The following is a 20984-nucleotide window of genomic DNA, read 5'->3' as shown; positions in this document are numbered from 1 at the left end:
AATAGAAAACTAGAATTGGTTGCCAGTCTTGATACAGTTTGCAAGTAGCAGTGGTTCTGTCAGTATTAGGAAATGAGGCACTGCCCTCCATAGTCCACGCAGGCTTATCTATAATTATGCTTCTAAATCTGTCCTCTTGGGTAGCCGTTAGCTCCATTTGGGTACTTGTCTCTTCGAGTATGCTTTATGTTAACTTGGCATCTGAATCTTATTATCTCCACCCCTCCCACCAAACCCAGATCTCAGTGGTTCCCCCATCTTAGCAAGGGCCAACCACTATCTATTTGCTGGTTAAAAATTACCATCTTTGTCTATTACATACCAGGCGGCCAACCCATCAGGACAGCTTATTGGCTCCACTTTAAAATATATTCAGAATCTTACCAGTTCCCAACATTTCCACTGCTACCTTAATTCCATGATTCATTCACTTTTTAGTGGACTCTTCTGCTTCAACTCTTGAAGCTCCAGTCTTACCCATCACAGGAAGTCACTTTACAAACCCAGGTAAGCCTCCCTCCTCCCCCCCACCCCAAGCTCAGGACCATCCAATCTCGCTCATCTCGCCTTCTAGGTCTTCCCACCCAGGGTCACTGTGCCCTAAACATCCAGTCCTCACCTCCTTCCCAAACACACCCGCACTGAGCTCCCTCTGCGTGCACCTCCTTCCCCAGGCTGGTTCCCAGGAGCTTTCTGCTCAAATGTGCACTCAAGAGGTCTGTCCGGATTACCGTATCTAAACCACCACACCTTTACCTGCTTCCCCCGTCGTGTATATTACTTCGCATCCCCTTAAAACTTCAATCTCCAGCTCTAGAGCGTAGGCGATACAGCGGGATTTGTTTCGCCCCCGTGATGCCTATTCCCAGCAACTTGGAAATGCCCTGGTACATCAAGTAGGCGCCTAACATTTACTGAATTAAATGGAGTTGGACAGAATTTTGGTTAACTTTGGCCCTTGCGCTGTAGGAACACAAAACAAAACATGCAAGGCCTGCGTGGCCGCTTTTGCGTCCCTCGGCTCAGGCTCGCGCCAGAACCCTCAGAAGATCCGCAGCCAGAGCTGGGCCTTAAAATGGTGTCCTGGGGCGCGAGCAAGCAGGACGAGCCTCGCTCGGCAGTATTCTGCTGTGCTGCGCTCGGTTTTATTGGATGGCCCTGGGGCTGAGAAGGGGCTTGGATTACAAACAGAAAGCCCTGGCGCGGAACTCCAAAGCAACCCTGCCCGCCATTTTCCGAAACTCGTCTCCCTGGTAACCCCGCCCGGGTGCGTACGTAAGAAGGGGAGGTGAAGCCTGCGGGTGGGGCCCTCACTCCGGAAGCCGCACCCTCCGCGAAGTCCCACCCTCGAGGATTAACAAAACGCAAAGCAGGACTTCAACTGTCGGCAGCGAAAGCGCGCTCTCGAGCACCAATGGGAACCGAAGGAGGGAGCCGCGCAGGGCGGGACAGTCTTGTGAGCAACAATGATTGGCTAGAGGCTCTTTCTTCCTTTTTTTGTATTGGTCGGACTTCCTTCTCCCGACCATTCAATTGGCTTTAGTCTAGGTACTTGTGATTGGCTCCTCCTGAACGGGGTGTTTGCGTGCGTGCGTGCGTGCGTGTGGGGCCCGGAGAGGGAAGAATTGTTCATGTAGGATTGGCGCATTTGAGCACTTGGGGGCTTCTTTTTAGGAAGGGGCCTGTCCCATCTTCTCTCTGTCCCGTCTCCCGACCTGTCCGCTTTTCCCTTGACTCGTGACACGAATGGTTAAAAAGACGGGGGTGGGGTGGGGGGGGTGGGAGGCGTGAGATTTGAGCGCGCCAGCCCAGCCTCCAGTGCCTAGCGCGCGCCGTCTGCGAGGACCGCACGAGCTGCCCGCGATGATGCCTGCGCTGTTTGAAACTGCAGAACCCGTTAGGATCTTGGCGGAACCACGGTTCTAGTGGGTTCCGGAGCCCGTGCGTGCCGGGGACGAGTGGCGGTCGCGAGGTGGCTCTTGCCTTTCTCGTGTCTGCAGCGTGGAGACTAGAACCGGCATTTTCGAAGGACGCCACTTTCGATCGCAGCGCTGGCGCGGGCGGAGGCTAAAACACGGGGGTCCTGAGACGGAGGAAAACGCGCCAAGTTCCCCTCGGTGGAGGAGTGGGAGAGACCCTAGCGGCTCTGGCGCTCTGCGAGCGAGACCACTGCTTGCGGCGCTCCTCGCCGTCCTGGGCGGGCGCGGTGGGCGCCGGTGCGGGGATGTAGAGGGCTGCGTGCACTGCAGGACCGAGCGGCGGCCCGGTTCCCGCTCTGCGAGCGGATGGTCACTCCCCCGCGCGGAGGGCGATCGGCGCGGCTCCTCCTCGGGTCGGGACGCGGCGGCTCGGACCGGCGCTCACCTGTCGCGCTCTCAGCCATTCCGGCTGGACACGCCGGCGTCGCCGCCGCGGACCTCGCTTAGGGCCATGGCCGGGTAAGGAGGGCCCGGGGAGGGGGGCCGGGGGCCGCGGAGACGCGGGCCGTTCCGGGGCGGGGCGGGCCGTGCGGGCGCGTTTCCCGGGGGCTCCGGCTTCCCCAGAGGAGGAGGTGAGCGCCGCTCCCTGATGGCGGGGCTTGCCGCGCGTTTCTCACCGCTCCCGCAAGTGTGGAACGCCACGTGTTTAAGCCTTCGAGAAGATAGATGTTGCCCTTCGTGTTGTTCCACGTTTTTCTGCAGAAGTGGGAATGGAACCCTGTCGTCTGCGGGAGAATTGGACACTCAGGGGCCCGGGGCCGCGCTGTCATTTGTCGGCGCCGAGCGTCGGCGCCGCCGTTGTCCGCGGGCTGGCGGGGGTTGTGAGCGTCGGGGGCCGGGGTGGCGCGCTCGCCTGTCACTTAGAGACCCGCTTTCTGTCACTCACTCCCCTGCTCCGTGCGAGCCGCGGGGCGGGGCGGGGCGGCGCGGGCGCTCCGAGCGCGGAAGCGCCGGGCGTTGGGGGGACGGCCCGGCGACCCCGCTCCCAGCATGAAGGCCGCCTCGGAAACGGTAAAGGTCGCCGAAGGAAGGCCACATCACCGGTTTTCCCCTACTCAAGGCAGGTTTTTTCTTTAAATCTGTAGTTTAAGAAAAGTTTGGAGAACTAGAATATTGTGATTTTCAAAGAATTTGATACATACAAAATGCAGCAAATAAGTTTTTACAGCTCCTTCCAGCTCTGCCGGTGCTTTAACTTTGAAGTTTTTAAGAGATGTGCACACCAGATCTGCCGGTCTTACGTGTGAATTACACCTTAAGCTTTTAGAGACTTCGTATGCTCAAGGCCTTGTGGGAGGGGAAGGACTCCTTAATATTCACCACGGCTTTGATTTTTCCGCTCTTCCCGATGGTTCCTATCTCTCACTTTAGAGTTAGAGATGGTAGTTGCTCAATGTTTTTTAGAGTGAATTAACAAGTTATAATGAAAAACTGAGGTTTTGCTCCTTAATACTATACCTTATTTCGTGATGTGGCCCTTAATCTATAGCAGGATAATAAAAGTTCGGTGTCATATCTGCCTTTTAAGAAAGTTAAAGGCAACGTGGCTTCTTAGATTTAAGCAATAAACTGTATTGCAGGCACTATGTTTTCAAATATGAAGTTCTAGTTTATACCATTTTTTCGGTAAATTTGTTTTCACAATTGATGATTTTTGTTGCCTACACCTGACAACCCAGGATTAATGAGACCTTTTTTTTGATTAACAGATATAATTGGTGATTACAGCTGCCCTCTATAAATTAATTCTTGTCAACTCCTTCGGATTTGAAAAGAAAATGCCTGGTGTCGTACCTAGTGAAAGCAATGGGCTTTCAAGAGGTAGTCCATCCAAGAAAAACAGACTTTCTTTGAAGTTTTTTCAGAAAAAGGAAACTAAGAGAGCCTTAGATTTCACAGATTCCCAAGAAAATGAAGAAAAAGCTTCTGAATATAGAGGATCTGAAGTGTATGTATCTTAAGTATCTATCTGTACTTTTATTTTGAATCAATGAAGAAACAATGAACTTTGGTAACCTCCAGACTGACCTGAAAGTCCAGAGGTTTAAAAAAAAAAAATCATTAAGATGCTTTCAGTATGGCAAGTCTAGCAATACATAGTAGGAGTAGGACAAAACTGGTAGTTTCTCACAGGAATCATATATATGGGATGTTGACACATTAACATTCTCCTGAGCCACTTAGATTAACTAAGTTGGAGAAATATTTATTGACTAAAACTTTTTCAGAAATTACACTTACTTGTGGTGCAATACATTATGTAAGGGTAAAGAAATAGTTGGATTTTTTTTTTCCCCAGAAGACTTGACAGTTATTTTGGAGTTATCTAGTTACGTAGTTGCATGTAGTTACAACTACTCATACCTGCTGGAGACACAGTATTACAAATTATATTCAACTTAAAATTAAAATAAATGATTTTAATACAAATTTTTTTGCATGGGGTGGGTTTTGAACTCGGGGCCATGGGCTTGCTAGGCAAGTGTTCTGTCATTTGAGCCACACCCCCAGCCTGCAAATAAAGTCTTTGTACCTAAAAAGAAATTAAGAAAAGGAGCTTATTCCAAGTTGCTCTAGCTAGAGTCTCTACTATCTCTGTATTTAACAAATAGACAATTTTTAAAAAAAAATTTTTTTGGAGGTACTGGAGTTTGAACTCAGGGCTTCTGTGCTTGCTAGTCAGGCGCTTTACTGCTTGAGCCATGCCTCCAGTCCATGAGTAATTTCTTAACATGCCAATAATCAAGTTAAAAAGATTGTGGACCACAATGAATGTCAGCATTCATGCTTGTAGATACTTTGAGATGCTAGTGTAATAATAGCTACTGGCAGTAAAACAAAGATACTGGGGACACGCTGATAAAGTGAAGGAAAAGAGTGATAAAATTGAACAATTTGAGGGATAGCTGTATAATTCTCTTCATAGACTTCCCTTCTTAATCTTTATTCAAACACATGTGGCCTCTCAAATATTGTTATAGTAAGGTTATTGCAGGGTTTTTATTCAGAGTTAAACTATTTGTTTAAACTGTCACAGTAAGCTAAACAAATCACAGCACTAGTTTTCAGTTTTTAACTTTGTAAAATGGGATTAATATACTCTTAAAGGAAATTATTTTGAGACTGAGTGTAATAATGTTTTAAGAAACTTCTGGGTATGTAGCAATTTTTGAGCCGGTACAAATGTTTTAAGATGTCATCTGACTGAAATTGTTATACTTTTCAGATCATACTACTTTTGGGAAAAAAACTAAATCTAGGGGAGTAGTATTTCCACTTTATTTCTTTAAGACGCTTCTTCATTATACCTTTCTCTCCTCTATACTTAATAGTGATCAAGTTGTTCCTGCAGCACAGTCCTCACCTATGAACTGTGAGAAGAGAGAAAACTTGTTACCATTCGTGGGACTGAATAATCTTGGCAATACTTGTTATCTTAATAGTATACTTCAGGTAAACTGACAATTTTGCTATGAAGTAAAACACTAGTAGACAAAGTTCTAATATTTAATGTTGCTGAGAATTTGATGTTACTGGAAGATTTTAATTGTCCATACTATCTTTGCTTTTGACTGTAAGTAAAACAGTTGGCTAAAATAATAATTCTAAGTTGCACGTAACTAAACTTCCTTTGGAATAAGAGAAAATGATACATTAAAATACAGGTGAGACAGCAAAGTTTGGTAGACCTTGGTTAAGTGGAAAATAGCAAACCCTTTATTTCTCTGCCTGATTCCTGGGGCTACCAGTATTTGTCTTACCCTTAAAACTATGATGTTACGTTATGTCCTTGTAACATTAAATCTTAGCAGTATTGGCTTGGGCTCAGTGCTTTGTGCCAGAGGTAATAGTGGGCTCCTACTGATAATATAGAGAACAAGTTTTGGCAGAAAGCTTAGGTAATGTACATTAAAAGTGCCATACAGAAGCATACAGTGTTTTAATGATTTTAGGTATATTGTGGTTGTTTCATAAACAATCTCACTTTTATAGGTATTATATTTTTGTCCTGGTTTTAAATCTGGAGTGAAGCACTTATTTAATATTATTTCAAAGAAGAAAGAAGCTCTAAAGGATGAAGCCAACCAGAAAGATAAGGTAAAAAAAAAAAAATTAAAAAGCAATAAAAAAGTTAATGGAAGTTTACTTGCTTAGAAGTAAAAGAATAATAGATTATCAAGAGAATTCAGGAAGAGAATGACAGGTTATTATAATGCTATTATTTGTTATAAATGAGAATTGGATTTCTCAATGTGTAGTCAGAAAAGCAGTTGTAAGGCAGCTGACCAGATTATCGATAGCTTTGTATAGTGTTTTCTTTATTTCTCATGTAAGCATATGATCTACCACTAAGCTATACCCCTCGCCACAACTTCAATATTTAAATATTTGTGTTTTTAGAAGAAATCCTTGACTTCTATAATTTGGAAGCCATTATTGACCACATAGAAAATAACTAAAAAAATCCTCCTAAAATCAGTTTATTTGTATATTTGGTGAAATTAGTGCTATGATGAAAACAAATTTAGAAAAACTAGATTTAGTTTGATCAGACAAGGAGGAAGGTACTTAATTTGTTCATAAATGAAAGTATTGGTCTGTGTGTTCTTTGTTGACAGGGAAATTGCAAAGAAGATCCTTTGGCAAGTTATGAACTTATATGTAGCTTACAGTCCTTAATCATTTCAGTTGAACAGCTTCAGGCTAGTTTTCTCTTAAATCCAGAGAAATACACTGATGAACTTGCTACTCAACCAAGGCGGCTGCTTAACACACTCAGGTATACCCAATAATGTAATTTTACAATTCTGATTTAGCTCCTTGTTTCAGTCTTAGGAGGAAAGTGATCCATGAACAAATAGGCATAAAGGGCAAAGAAAATGGATATTCCTGGTATGTAGTCCTTTATATTCTCGAGGCTTTGAAAGCTGAAAGTTTTTTCATAAATTTGGTATTAAATTCAACAGATTTGAATTTGTATGAGGTTATTTATAGAAAAACTATATTTAAAGAAATACATGAAAATTAATGTGCTTATAGAATACTGCTTCATATCATGTTGACTGTCTTTATTTTTGTCTTTTGTTTTTTGGTGATACGGATTGAACAGGGTTCCCTGCATATTAGGCAAGTGCTCAAGTGCTCTCATAGAACTACTACTTTTTTTTCTTTCCAGTACTGGGGTTTGAACTCAGGGCTTCGTGCTTGCTGCCTAGGTGCTGTACCTCTTGAGCCACTCCATTAGCTCCTGATTAAAAACAAAGTAACATATTTATGGGTCCCACCTATCACCAAATCAGAATCTCTGGGGGTAGAGCCCAGGAACTGGCTTTTTTTTTTTTAAATTTGGTGGTATTGATTGGGGTTTGAACTAAGGGTCTCCATTTGCTAGGTGTTCTACCGTTTGAGCCATACCTCCAGCCTTTTTTTTGTTTTAATTATTTTTTCCCAATGGGTTTCAACTTCTTGCATGGAGCCTGCCTCAGACAGAAATCCTACCTAGGATCACAGCTGTGTGCCACCACATCTTGCCCCCCTTACTAGGCAAGTGTTCTACCACTGAGCCAGGTCTCTTGCTCTGTATTATTTTTCCTAAGCATATGTAGTCCTAAGGATATCAGGTTAGAAACTATAGGTCTACATTTAAAATGTGTCATGTGTAAGAACTGTAAGTTCCAAATAATTTATTTTTATTATATGTGCTTAGAAGGGAACCATTATTACCTGGGTTAGATTGCTTTTGGGAATTGTATTTTAAAATGAAGCTATTCTATATTTAAAATAGCATTATGCCTAGGAATTATATTAGGGTAAGTCTTATAAAAATCATTTAATCATTCAGATTTGAGGTAGACCTAGTTCAGTATACATTGCTTTACCTTTGTTAACAGAGACTGTAGCATGGTGGTCTAAGCTGGTTGGCTATCCTGGGTTTGTTTAAGTAGCTTTGTGACTTTAGGCAAGTTATTTGACTACTTGGTACCTTAGTTCTAGTATTTGTCATTAGTGGTAATTGTAACAGTGATTACCTCATGGGGTTATTGTGAGGATTATACATACTTATAAAAAGGATTTTGATGGTCTATGATAGTATATCACTATTAGTTATTATTATGTCTGGAAGAGGACCAGAGTCTTGGGACAATGAAAATAGGGTAGAATTTTGTCTTTTAATTCTAAAATTTTTCAAATTAGTAGCTGAGTATCTTTAGACTTTTTTAAATATAGATTTTTTTAAATATAGATTTCTTTCATGTTACTTTATCTTCAAAATTAGAATAGATGAAATGGACGTTTTTATTTATAGGGAACTCAACCCTATGTATGAAGGATATCTGCAGCATGATGCACAGGAAGTATTACAGTGTATTTTGGGAAATATTCAAGAAACATGCCAACTCTTAAAAAAAGAAGAAGTAAAAAATGTGTCAGAGTCAACTAAGGTAGAAGAAAAATCTCACCAGAAAGAGGAAGTGAGTGGAATTAACAACATGGAGATTGACAATATCAGGAATTCTGAGGACAATAAAGAAAAACTCCCAAAAGGAAATGGGAAAAGAAAAAGTGACAATGAATTTTGTAACATGAAGAAAAAAGTTAAAATATCCAAGGAATACCAGTCATTGGAAGAGAACCAGAGACAAACTAGATCAAAAAGAAAAGCTGTTGGTGATACATTAGAGATTCCTCCTAAGATAACCCCCAAGTATGTTTCTGAAAATGAGAATGCAAAACCCTCACAAAAGAAATCAAGAGTTAAAATAAATTGGCTTAAGTCTGGAACTAAGCAACCCAGCATTCTATCTAAATTCTGTAGTCTGGGAAAAATAACAACAAACCAAGGATCAAAAGGACAATCTAAAGAAAATGAGTATGATCTTGAAGAGGACTTAGGGAAGTATGAAAGTGATAACATAACTAATGGTTGTGGATTTGAATCTCCAGGAAATAATGTTACACCTGTAAATATTAATGGAGTTAAACCCATAAATAAAGGTCAGTATAATTTTTAGACTGAGGCAGAGAGTATTAACTGCTACAGAAATAGAAGTTTTCTCTTAGATACACATGCAATATAGCCTTTGTGGCTAAGATGTTTTTCGTTAATGCTGACTATGAACTGCTGTGTTTTAAGTACTGCTTAAGTATTTGTGTACTTACACTGTATTAGTATACTGTTATTAATCTTGTGCTAATATTAAACTTTATAAACTTGGGAAGTCCAGTTCATTTTAATGACTTAAAAAGAGGTGTTTTATAAGAAACTTTAATAAGGCAACAAAACTTTTTCTTGGGCAATCTTTACAAATTATTTGCTTCTTTTCAGCTGGTACTTAGTTATATTCCTACTATTATAGGAAGAGACTGGTTTTTTTTTCCTTTTCTGTGCAGTATTTGACATAAGCTCATAAGGGAAATTTTTAGACAACTGAAATAACTATGCCTTCAATGAACTACAACTTGATTTGTCCATATCTACATTATCAGGGAAGATGTGAGGTATTGATGTGGTTAATGGTGTTGAAAGTGTATCCTTACTCTCTGGGGTTATTCTATATGGAGATGTCTTTGAGGGAAGTAAGTTGAAGACACAATCCTCTTTTATTTTAAAGATAGTAGTAATTCATATTTAAAATTGCCTTTATAGGGACTTACATTTCACAAATGAGACACTTTGTAATTCTAATCTGTGAAAACAGGCCTTTTAATAATGTCGTACTTTATGTCAATGGAAAATTGGTTCTTTGGGATATACTGAAAAACTAATGAGTATGGACATATTTTCCTTTGTTTAGGTGTGGAACAAATCGGTTTTGAGCTAGTGGAGAAATTATTTCAAGGTCAGCTGGTATTAAGGACTCGTTGTTTGGAATGTGAAAGTTTAACAGAAAGAAGAGAAGATTTTCAAGACATCAGTGTGCCAGTACAAGAAGATGAGCTTTCCAAAGTAGAGGAGAGTTCTGAAAGTAAGCAAAATTGGAGTTCCATGGAATATGGTTTTCGTCAATAGATCAGTGTCATGCCCTTGGTTTAATATGGAGCCTTTCTGCTTATTTAGCATCACTTGCTAATAACATTTGAAAATTGTAGGATCGCTATATAGTGTTGTTAGAATAATGTTTTAATAAGTTAACTTTTGGGAACCTTAATCTTTTGGAGTTACTGAGGTTATTTTTAATAGTATCTTAGCCACTGTTGTGTCCAGTGAGAACCATAGAAAGTATGGAAATGTCATGGGAAATAATAAAGATTGGTTTACCTGTCAGATATTGAAATTGCCTATTAAACTATTCTGTCTTGGGCTAAGAGACTAGGCTGATCTTGGTTTTACTGTCCCTGTATATATATTTTGACCAATTGTAAATATTTAAAAGATAATTATGCTATTAAGGATGAACTTCTGAAAGTAAATCTTTTTAGTTATTTGGGATTGGATTGGCCAGTTGAAATTGAGTGCTACCCTTTCACATGGAACTTGTTTAATTTTTAATGAGAGATGTATTTGAGTATGAAAGGATTCTCTTTTTATAGTTTCTCCAGAGCCAAAAACAGAAATGAAGACCTTGAGATGGGCAATTTCGCAGTTTGCTTCAGTGGAGAGGATTGTAGGAGAAGATAAATATTTCTGTGAAACTTGCCATCATTATACTGAAGCTGAGCGAAGTCTTTTGTTTGATAAAATGCCTGAAGTTATAACTATTCATTTGAAGTGCTTTGCTGCTAGTGGCTTGGAGTGAGTATTGTAAATAAAAGCTATATGAAGAAAATAAGCTGCTATAGAAGTTTTGTTTAAAATACAATAATAGGAATATAATGCCAACTGAAATGAAGCAAATAATTTGTAAAGATTGTCTAAAAAAAGTTTTACTATCTTATTAAACAATTTCCTTATAAAATGCATCAATTAATTTTATTATGCATATATTGTATTAAGTATGATGATGTGGGCTATGGATGTAGCTTGGTGGTAAAGTGCTTGTCTGGCATCCACAAGATCCTGGGTTCAATCTCTAGTACACAGAAGTATTTACATACATCTTTTTGTATTCGTTCTGTAGATGCTAGTATCAGAATTCAATTTTAGTAAAACTGATTAAAGTAGGGAAGAAAATTTGGATACATTTGTTTTGATGGGTGGAAAGGCAAAATTCTTTTTAGTTTTAAGGTAAGCTAGGAAATCAAACTAGTTCTTGAAAAATTGTGAAATTTAGTTCTGTAGTTGAGAATTCAAATGTCTAAACATAAGTATAAAATGCTAATTACATTTTGGATAGTCTGTGACTTTCTGACAATTTCATTGTAAATGTCACTGCTTTCCACATTAATGACTTGTTTGGAATTACTATGAGAGCTTCCCAGTAGCTCTTACATACGTTATGATGCCATAAGATGACTTACAGTCTTTGTGGTAGTCAAGAGGATCTTGGTTTCAGGCCAGCCTGGGGGAAAAGTTAGGCCCCCATCTCAACAAATATATAGGGCAGTAGTGATACATGCCTGTGATCCAAGCACCGTGGGAGGACTGCAGTCAGAGGCCTGCTATGGGCAAAAATGTGATAGCAAAAAGGGCTGTGGTGGGACTGCAGTGCTACATACAGCTCTTGGGTGAGGCCTTCAGTTCAAGTCCTAGTACTGCAAAAACCCCACAACCATCTGATTTCTCACTGCGCAAATTAGGAAAATGAGGGGAAATACTCTGTTACTTCAGTATTTTTGTATTTGTATATTATATAAGTATTATTCAACATTGAGGTCCTGTTTATACTCTGCTTTGTTTATTCACATGAGAACTAAATACTGAGTGTTTATTGAAACTTGTATTTGGTTTCACATGGGATATAAAAATTTTAATTTAAAATGGAACTGTAGGAAACCTTCTCTTTTTTTCTTCCAAAGGTTTGATTGTTATGGTGGTGGACTTTCCAAGATCAACACTCCTTTATTGACACCTCTTAAATTGTCACTAGAAGAATGGAGCACAAAGCCAACTAATGACAGCTATGGATTATTTGCAGTTGTGATGCATAGTGGCATTACAATAAGTAGTGGGCATTACACTGCTTCTGTTAAAGTCACCGACCTTAACAGTCTAGAACTAGATAAGGGGAATTTTGTGGTTGACCAGATGTGTGAAATAGGTAAGCCAGAACCACTGAACGAGGAGGAAGCGAGGGGTGTGGCTGAAAATTATGATGATGAAGAAGTATCGATTAGAGTCGGTGGAAATACACAGCCAAGTAAAGTTTTGAACAAAAAAAATGTAGAAGCTATTGGACTTCTTGGAGGACAAAAAAGCAAAGCAGATTATGAGCTATACAACAAAACATCTAATTCTGATAAGGCTGCCAGTACATCATTTGCTGAAAATAGAAATTCTGAAACTAATAATACTAATGGGACCCATGAATCTGATAGAAACAAGGAATCCAGTGACCAAACAGGTGTTAACATTAGTGGATTTGAAAACAAAATTTCGTATGTAGTGCAAAGCTTAAAGGAGTATGAGGGGAAGTGGTTGCTTTTTGATGATTCTGAAGTGAAAGTTACTGAAGAGAAAGACTTTTTGAATTCTCTTTCCCCATCTACGTCTCCTACGTCTACTCCTTACTTGCTATTTTATAAGAAATTATAGAGTGAGTGTACTCTCCTTGTATATATAATAAACCTGGACAAACATTGGTAATACTGATTACATCAAAGATCTAGCTATCTTGAAGCTATTGGATATTATTGGTCTCTCTAGGCTTTTACATAAATAGCAAAATTTGAAATGCTAAAAACCATGTTTATTTTTAGAACTCATTTTCCTTAGTAGAGACTAGTGATGCATTAGCTTCTGGGAACAAACTTGTATAGGTTCTTAATCGAATTATCCAAACTGGAAGCATTTAAATACTTTTGGATTTTACACCGATTTTTTTTTTGTTTGCTTTTTAAAATAAAGTGCTTGTATTTGTATTCTCCGTATTTTGGAGTAATTATCTACATGATGTTTATAGGTCTGTGGTTTTTCACTCAAAAAATACAATCTCATTCAGTACATCTGGTTTTATAAGTTAAAGCCAAATCTTTGATGGGCTGTATCAGAGGCACAAAGTCTAGAATGTGTATATTCACAGTGGTGTACATTTTGTGCCTTGAATTACTTTGGAAAGTGTCTCGGAAAACCTGGACAGTCCCCTCTATCTTCATAAGAATTTTATATGTATTTATGAAGATGATTCTGTATTGTAGTAAATCTTTTTGCGCATGGACTAATTTGTATCTCTTCATACTCATTCTGCACGATCTGTATATAGTACATCAAATTTAGAGGTGTGACCTTAAATTTACCTTTTTTTTTTAAAACTGGGAGGTCAATAAAATTTAAACTGCTTAACAACTATGTATACAAATGCCTGATTTTCTTTTACTTGAATGTTTTTGTAATAGAATCCTCAGAACAGAGTAATAGTGTACAAATACAGAGGAGAGAATAAACATGCAGTAATTACCTTTTTTATAATTTCTGACGGTGGAGGTAAATTTTTGCAGGAGAAATTGTTTTTTAGTCCATCCAAGTTGTCAGAGGTTTACAATAAAAAATTTCACATTTTAGTTGTCCTTTAAAGTAGACATAATTTAGTGGAATCCAAAACTGAAGAATTTAAGATGATGCTTTGGGTACACATAAAAACTTAGTTAAGCTTTAATTTGAAATATAGTGCACTAAATTGGTAAATGGCCAGTTATCTTACGACTTATCAAAGGACATTCTTGGTATTAAGATTTCCTTAAAAATGACTAAATAAATGCTACTAGATTAACACATTCCATTTCAAGAAATAGAATATCTGGTCAAGTAAAAAATTACAATTACATTTTTCCACAAGATGGTATGATGGATATAAAGTCATGATCTCCTCCAGCCTACATTGAGACTCACTAATGGAACTTTCCAAAATAAATAGCCCTGTGCACTATCCATAAGATTCTGCTGAAATATTTAGAACATAGACTATAACTGTAATAACTCTTAATAACTCAAAAGAGAGCTAGTGTTAACTACCGGTTTCTGATGTGAAATAGTTTATCAAAAAAAAAGACAAACCCATGTAAGTTCATAAGTATTCTGAATCATACCAAAGTTGATTTTAAAAGTAAGAGGAACCTCTGTTCTGATTCATCAGAAAGTAACTGGTATTGCATAACTACATCATAATTACATAAATCTTAGATGTCAGTACTGTCACTGAGATTTCTGTTAACAGTTCAGACTTACAAACGTACCCTAATGAGAAGTGACATAGGGGTTACTTAATATTTTATCCCTTATGTCTACCTTCCTTTGCCTCCCCAAAGAGGAGAGAGTATGTTACTTCTGTGTGAGTCAGTTCTTGACTCTGCTTTTCTTACTCATGTGTCTCCCCTTTTCCCAAGATTTTTTTTTTTTTGCAGTTCTAGGGATTGAGTCCAGGGTCTTTTGCATGTCAGACAATAGATATTTGTTCCAACAATGTAGGCTCATAGAAATGTTTTTGTGATCCAGTCTTTGAGCTGATGTAGGTAAGAGGAATTTGAGATACATTTGCTCATTATTAAAGTTTGAAGGGGGAATATCAACCAACACCTGTATTCTCAAGAGAAATAGACTCTTTAAGCTCTTATTTTATGAAGGCCATGGTATTAAATCTGGTAAGATTCATGTAACTAGTCAGATATTTGATGCCATTCTATAAGCTACTACACAAGAAAACATACATCAAAATACTTCGCAGAAATCACGAATATGCACTGTTTTGGGGAAATGTGCCAAGTAACTGAAATGTAATTTTCTCTCTTTTTTTTGCTATTACCTTTTTCACATGAAGTTACAACTTGAATGAATTTTAACTAGAGCAACTAATTTTTTTATCTGTGTTTTGTAAAATCTATACAAGTGTCAAGGTAACTGTGACTTCCCATTTAACTGGTAGAATAAAATCAGTAACCTTCAGTTGTGTTACCTTCATGGTGATGTAAAATAGCTTTAAAGCATATTTCTCATGTGACCATTAAAAACTGGTCACAGCTTGTTTAATATGAAACAGAAATCATGGTAGTTGCTGAGAGTCATGAAGTCCATACTAATATAACAAGACTGGCCCTGATCCATAAAGATCAAGCAGCTGTCACTAGTATTAGCTATTTCATATTTAATCATTTATTGATAAATGTACTATCAGCTGTAATTCTAAGTTCCTTTCTTTGGGATTTAAGTGGAAAACAGCTTAGAAACTAGTTTTAAGACTTCACAAACCAGTTACCTTTTGCTATTAACTCATTTAATTTGGGATGCTTCTTTGTCATCATAAAATGTAACTTTGAGTTCAACTTCCAATAAAAAAATCTTAAAGTTCCACTCATTAAAATTAGTGTAAACATTCACATTTAATAGTACCTTTAAAATAAGTATTACTACATTTAAAATGGTTCCAAAATGAATCTATAAATGGTAATATAAATTAAAAAATATGAATGTAAAGTAAATAACATTAGCTGTGGTATAAATAATGGTAAATGTATAGTGTACCTTGGAGTCATTAAAATGTCTTTAAAAAACAATAGCATGTTACCAGAATGTTAGAAACCATAGCCATGATTCTTAAACTTTTAAGTCTACATTTGAAATCATTTTGGCATTCTTCAATGAGTTAATTGTTAAAATTTCCAGAATTACATCCCAAGTTCTATTTTTTAATAGCTCTTATTTTCACACTTAATGTTGAACACATGGCTCTTTTAAAATGAGTAAAACAAGTGCATTTATTTTAGAGATCCATTTTGCGAAGGCTCATTCGACTGAAGGAATCTCTGGGAAAAAAAGAGGACACAGTTAAAACAATTTTTAAGATATGTACTAGGAAAAATGTTTTTGCGTATACCTTTAAGATGTTTTATATGCTTTTTTTTCTGACCTTTCAAGTTAGATGCTCATCCTACGTATTCTGCCTTATATATTCTGGCTTACAAATTTCTCTAGAAGTATATGATAGTAACCATTTTGCCAAATGTATAGCCACTTATCTATCCAACAGGTGCTTCAGATATTTGATAAGGACTTAAGGTAAGATGGAGACTCAGGAGATTAAGGGTTATTAAATGGCAAAAGGCAGGTGTTTCTTTGAAATACTAAATTTAAAGTCTTAAACTAGCGAGTCTCAGACTTTGTCTCAGATCCTTTTTACACTCTTAGAAATTACTGAGGACCCCAGAATCTTATGTGGTTATATGGTATTTACCATATTATAAACTGAAATTTAAGAACTTTTAAAAAATAACCAATTATATGCTACTATAAAAAGCACTTTGAGAACCACTATTTTAGGACAAAGGCCTATCACAAAGTAATGTTCCAGATTTTGTAAATCAACAGAATTAAAAATTCAAATTCTAGGAAATTTTTTTCTAAATTCTGAAGACTAGGATAATATTCTTAAAATATGCCAGGTGCAGTGGCTCACACTTAGAATCCTAGCTACTTAAAAGGCAGAGATCAGGAGTATTGCTGTTCGAAGCCAGCCCCAGCAAATAGTTCACGAGACCCTGAAAATACCCAACATAAAATAGGGCTGGCAGAGTAGCTCAAGAGGTAAGAGTGTCTCCTTAGCAAGTGTGAGGCTCTGAGTTCAAATCCCAGTATTGCCAAAAAAAAAAAAAGGCTTTCTAAACTTCAAAAAACTGCTTGCAAATGTTAAAAACTGAAGCTTAGAGGAGGGGCCACAAAGTACATATTGGTGTGTGTGTGTGTCTCAGGGTGGGGGAGGGATGGGAACAAAGGATATGGTGCAAATGGGAAAGTTTTCTTCAGATAAAAGAACACAGCCTTTCCATGGGAAGTAGTTGGAGAGAACAGGAGAAACTGGAACCAGGATTTGGACTAGGATCTGGCTTAGCTATGTCAGGTCCCCATCACCCTCATCACTCTCTGTGACCTCTGACCTGGTGCATACAACTGATGGAGGGAAGTGGCAGCTGGAAGGAAAAAATTACAAAAAGATTAGAGGGAAAATACCTTCCCCACTAGGAATTTTGAGAAGAAATCACTTTTCTAGAGTGTGTCCCATCAGTATAGGATGGTGGAAGCAAAATAATGCCAGAAAACAATCTGAAACACCCCTGGGCTCCCTCAGTCTCTATGGCTTGTCCAGTAACTCAGACGGCAGGCATGCAGTACCACGCCTGTCTAGTAGTATAAAGCATTAGACCACTGAAGAACAGAACTGATACTTGGTTGATTAAACAGCAAGTTTAAGCTTCCTTTTGCAGTGTAGTATACCCTGCATTTACATTCTGTTTTCATATAAGCAACTTCAGTGTTGCTTCCAAATATTAATTTATCAGATAACAATTTAATTGGTTTACTGGCTATTTGTTATTTCAAAGAAAAGGGTGATAAAATACCAGTACCACAATAATCCAACAATTGTTAAGTTTGACTTCAAAATGCAAAAAAGGCAATTTATTTTTAGCAGGTTTTGTGTCCTTTCCAGAATGAGCTAAAAAACAAAATGCCAGGCACTTTCATAGGAACTTTGCATTTGTAATGCTATTTAATCTTCATAGCCTCTTCAAAGTAAGTATTATTACCTCATTAAAGAAATGTAAAAATTAAATTATCTGCTCAAAAGAACTAGTATTCCATTGTACAAAATTTCATTTCTAAGCTATTTTAATTTTTAATAGTCAATATTTAGTGGAGAAAAATACTGGAGCCTTTTTCATATGCAACGGGGCTACTTTACTGCTTCAATGAATATCTAGATTAGTGTACTATTTACTACCAGAGCTGAGGGAGAAGAATGCCTGGCTTATGATACATTCTAGTGAATTTTTCCAAAAAGTGCCACAAAGTGTGACAGGACTTTGCAAGGAATAGTTTTAGGAGGCCAGATTTACCATACTAAAGTAGGTGTGCTTATCACAGCCTTACAGTTCTCAAATTAGAGGAAGAGCTGACTTTTGTCTTATAACTGATTAATGTATAAAGTGATAAAATTATACTATAATTAAACTTATTAAGCCTCAGGGGGACCTAATATATACTAATTCACTATTAAAACCAATTGGATTTTTTTTGGGCAGAACTTGAGCATGCCCAGTCCTTTGTTTTTCAGGTAGGATTTTAAGCTTTTTGCCTAGGCCAGCCTTAGATCATGGTCCTTCTACTTCCATGTAGAAATACCCCACCATACTAGCTTGTCTTTTGAGATAGGGTCTTGCTTTTTTGCTTGGGCTGGCCTGAACCATGATACTGTTATCTCTGCCTCCCAAGTATTTAGGATTATACGTATGTGCTAACAGCCCCCACTCAGATTTTTTCTCAAGAGCTCCCCACCCCAACAACAACAACAAAAAAAGCATACCTGTGGCAAGTGATAGGCAACACTGCCTTGTACAACTGAGGAATCTTTCTATTTATCAGTGGCTGTAGAGCCTCTTTAAGGCGATGATAGTTTCTCTCCAGTTCCCTTTGATACTCCTTTTGATCTGGTCCAATTAAGCTCTTATTTTTTCTTAAGGCATCCTCACACCTAGGAAAAAAAGCATGTTATCAAAAGACTTTTCTGGCATAGTTTGTGACTTAGTTACACACACACACATACCCCCATGATGAGGACATTTAATTTTTCAGCTGAAATATTAATCTAATTCTCTTTTAGGTTTCAGGCATTGTTCAAAGCTCATATGTTACTTGGTCCCCTTCTGATGGCTCTATTGGATCACAAAGGCACTAACTTCATCAATGTGTTAATCCCTTGATGAGTTCATACTGAAGGGGCAATTAGGAGGTGGGGCCTTGCTGGAGGAAGTAGATCACTAAGAATGTGCTTTGAAGGGTACATCTTGTCCCTGGCTCCTTCCTTTCTGCTGCTTTCTGTCTGCCATGAGGGGAGCACTTTGCTCCAGCCTAGAAGCAATGGACCACTGTGTGACCATGGATTGAAACTTCTGAAACAGTGAGTCAGAATGAATCTTTTCAGGGCTAGTGGAATGAATCAAGCACTAAAGTGCCTGTTTATTAGCAAGAGTGAGGCTGTGAGTTCAAACCCCAGTACTGCCAAAACAAAATAAATCTTTGCTCCTTTAAGTTGTTTTTCTCAGGTATTTTGTCACAGAGATGAATTGTTGAACAGATGATCAATTGAGTTCATTTAAAATCTGATAAACACTTCTAGTTTTCACTAAATTGATAATGATTCTATCCATCCAGCCATCCATCTAGACACAGGACCTTGATATATATATAGCCCAGGACAGCCTGGTACGGACTAACCCAGGTTGGCCTCAAATTTCTGATTCTCCTGCCTCAGCCTCCTGAGTGCTGGGACTACAGGTGGATGTGTACCTACCATGCCCTACGTTTTTGCAATGCTGGAAATCAAACCCAGGGCCATGCATATGCTATACAAACCACTCTACCACCAAGCTAAAAAGCCCCCGAAACAATACTTTTTAAATTTTAAATCTGAACACGTTTATTTCACTTCATCACTAGACTAGAAACTCTTTAAGGATGTAATCTTACTCATTTATATAGTACCAGTGGCTTCTGGCACAAATGCTTTGCCTGTGTTCAAATAAATGCTCTCATAAATGAACATGATAATCCCTTATCTACCTTACTCAAATATTTAAGAAAAATATCTGGATTCTGAAAGATAAAGGATGTTTTGCAGCTGAAGTGATGTTTAGAGGAAAATGTGTACCCTTAAATGTTTATATTAGAAAAGGCTAAAATTGAAGAGTAAGCAACTTAGAATAGACGAAACTCAAAAGTGTAAAGGAAGGAAAAAGCCAAAATATATACTAGAGTATAAAAAACTGCAAAAGTTAGAAACTGGGTGTGGTATATTCCTGAGGCTGAGGCAGGAAGATCACTTGAGCACAGGAGTTCAGCGCTAGCTAAACAACATAGTGATACTCCATCTCTTAAAAATAAATCAACAAATGAAAACACAACCTGCACAAATTGATTCTTTAAAAAAAAAAAAAACAACTAAAAATACAGATTAAGATTTATCAATACTAAGTGAGAGAAGGTCAAACATCCCCTACTAAATATTTAAAATGGAACATAAATAAAACAGAAGGCTAAAAAGTTACAGTGTTTGGCACCAGCGGCTTACGCCTGTAGTCCTAGCTACTCGAGAGGCTGAGATTGGGAGGATCATGGTTCATGGGCAAATAGTTCAGGAGACACCATCTCCAAAATAATCAGAGCAAAATGGACTGGGGGTTTCTCAAGCAGCAGAGCACCTGTTTTGGAAGCATGAAGCCTTAAGTTCAAACTCCAGTCCCATTAAAAAAAACAAACAAAACCCCCCCTCAAAACTTATCATAAAACTCTTGTAACTAATTTTAAGTAAGTGGGAACTAACATTATTTTGTTAAAATATCTATAAAAAATCTGCAGCAAATACTATACATAATGGTGAAAACATTTCAGATCAAGTTCAAGAAAATAAGGTGATCTATTCCTTAAATGTCACTAAAAGACAGGAAAAAGATGCTACAGGTAAGTTATTAGAATTAAGTGACTGGTAAAGTTCTCATGTAAAATTAATATATAAAATCCAACTTCATTTTTGTATACCAGAAACTTTTAGAAAATATTTTTTAAAAGATATTATTAATAAAAGCATACAAGTATTCTAAGTTAATCAAAAGATATTCAAGTTCTCTACACAGAAAATCTAAACTGTATTAAGAAAACATTTAAAAGATCTCGGGAAATGGAGAAATACACAATGCTCATGAGCTGTTCCAATAAAGATGTCAGTTCTCTTCCAATTGATATATATATTCAGGTTACGTATCTTTTACATGGAAGGAGTGACAAACTTATTCTAAAACTTAAAATTTACATAAGAAAGAAAAGAGCCAAAAAAGAGTCAAACTAAACAAGGTGAGAAGAACTGCTCTACTAGACACTAAAACTTAGTGTAAAGTTGTTGTAATTAGCATGATACTGACTCAAAGAGA

General features: G+C 37.9%; 2 protein-coding genes across 15 annotated transcripts in view; one reads left to right on the top strand and one right to left on the bottom strand.

The window, feature by feature from the left end:
- The first annotated feature begins 373 nt into the window (after positions 1-373).
- On the top strand, positions 374-13365 carry Usp1 (ubiquitin specific peptidase 1). Of its 3 annotated transcripts, none has more exons than XM_074079921.1 (9): positions 374-507; positions 3689-3927; positions 5312-5432; positions 5973-6077; positions 6599-6759; positions 8287-8975; positions 9776-9946; positions 10512-10713; positions 11877-13365. In XM_074079921.1, the coding sequence occupies exons 2-9, from the start codon at positions 3758-3760 to the stop codon at positions 12610-12612; spliced, it is 2355 nt and encodes a 784-aa protein (XP_073936022.1). In that variant the 5' UTR covers positions 374-507; positions 3689-3757; the 3' UTR covers positions 12613-13365. The 3 variants fall into 3 exon arrangements, with proteins under 3 accessions (XP_073936022.1, XP_020018884.1, XP_073936023.1); XM_020163295.2 differs by lacking the exon at positions 374-507 and adding an exon at positions 2299-2438; XM_074079922.1 differs by lacking the exon at positions 374-507 and adding an exon at positions 2913-3039.
- Positions 13366-15746: 2381 nt separating this feature from the next.
- Dock7 (dedicator of cytokinesis 7) overlaps positions 15747-20984 on the bottom strand; it is a 207473-nt gene continuing 202235 nt past the window's right edge. For all 12 annotated transcript variants that reach the window (XM_074079907.1, XM_074079908.1, XM_074079909.1 and 9 more), the window contains 2 exons: positions 18365-18532; positions 15747-15812 (listed from right to left, as the gene is read on the bottom strand). In XM_074079907.1, the coding sequence (XP_073936008.1) occupies positions 15770-15812; positions 18365-18532 (211 nt within the window). In that variant the 3' untranslated portion in view covers positions 15747-15769. The remainder of the gene's footprint in view (positions 15813-18364; positions 18533-20984) is intronic.

Source organism: Castor canadensis, chromosome 7 (genome assembly GCF_047511655.1).
Source record: "Castor canadensis chromosome 7, mCasCan1.hap1v2, whole genome shotgun sequence".
Classification (NCBI taxonomy): Eukaryota; Metazoa; Chordata; class Mammalia; order Rodentia; family Castoridae; genus Castor; species Castor canadensis.
Note: the sequence above shows the minus strand (reverse complement) of the source record. Positions and strands in the feature narration are given on the sequence as shown.

Excerpts from the sequence above, each read along its gene's own strand:
- Usp1 (XM_074079921.1), top strand. The coding sequence starts at position 3,758 with ATGCCTGGTGTCGTACCTAGTGAAAGCAATGGGCTTTCAAGAGGTAGT. Across the intron at positions 9,947-10,511 it reads AGTAGAGGAGAGTTCTGAAA|TTTCTCCAGAGCCAAAAACA; the intron begins GTAAGCAAAATT and ends CTCTTTTTATAG. Across the intron at positions 10,714-11,876 it reads TTTGCTGCTAGTGGCTTGGA|GTTTGATTGTTATGGTGGTG; the intron begins GTGAGTATTGTA and ends TTTCTTCCAAAG.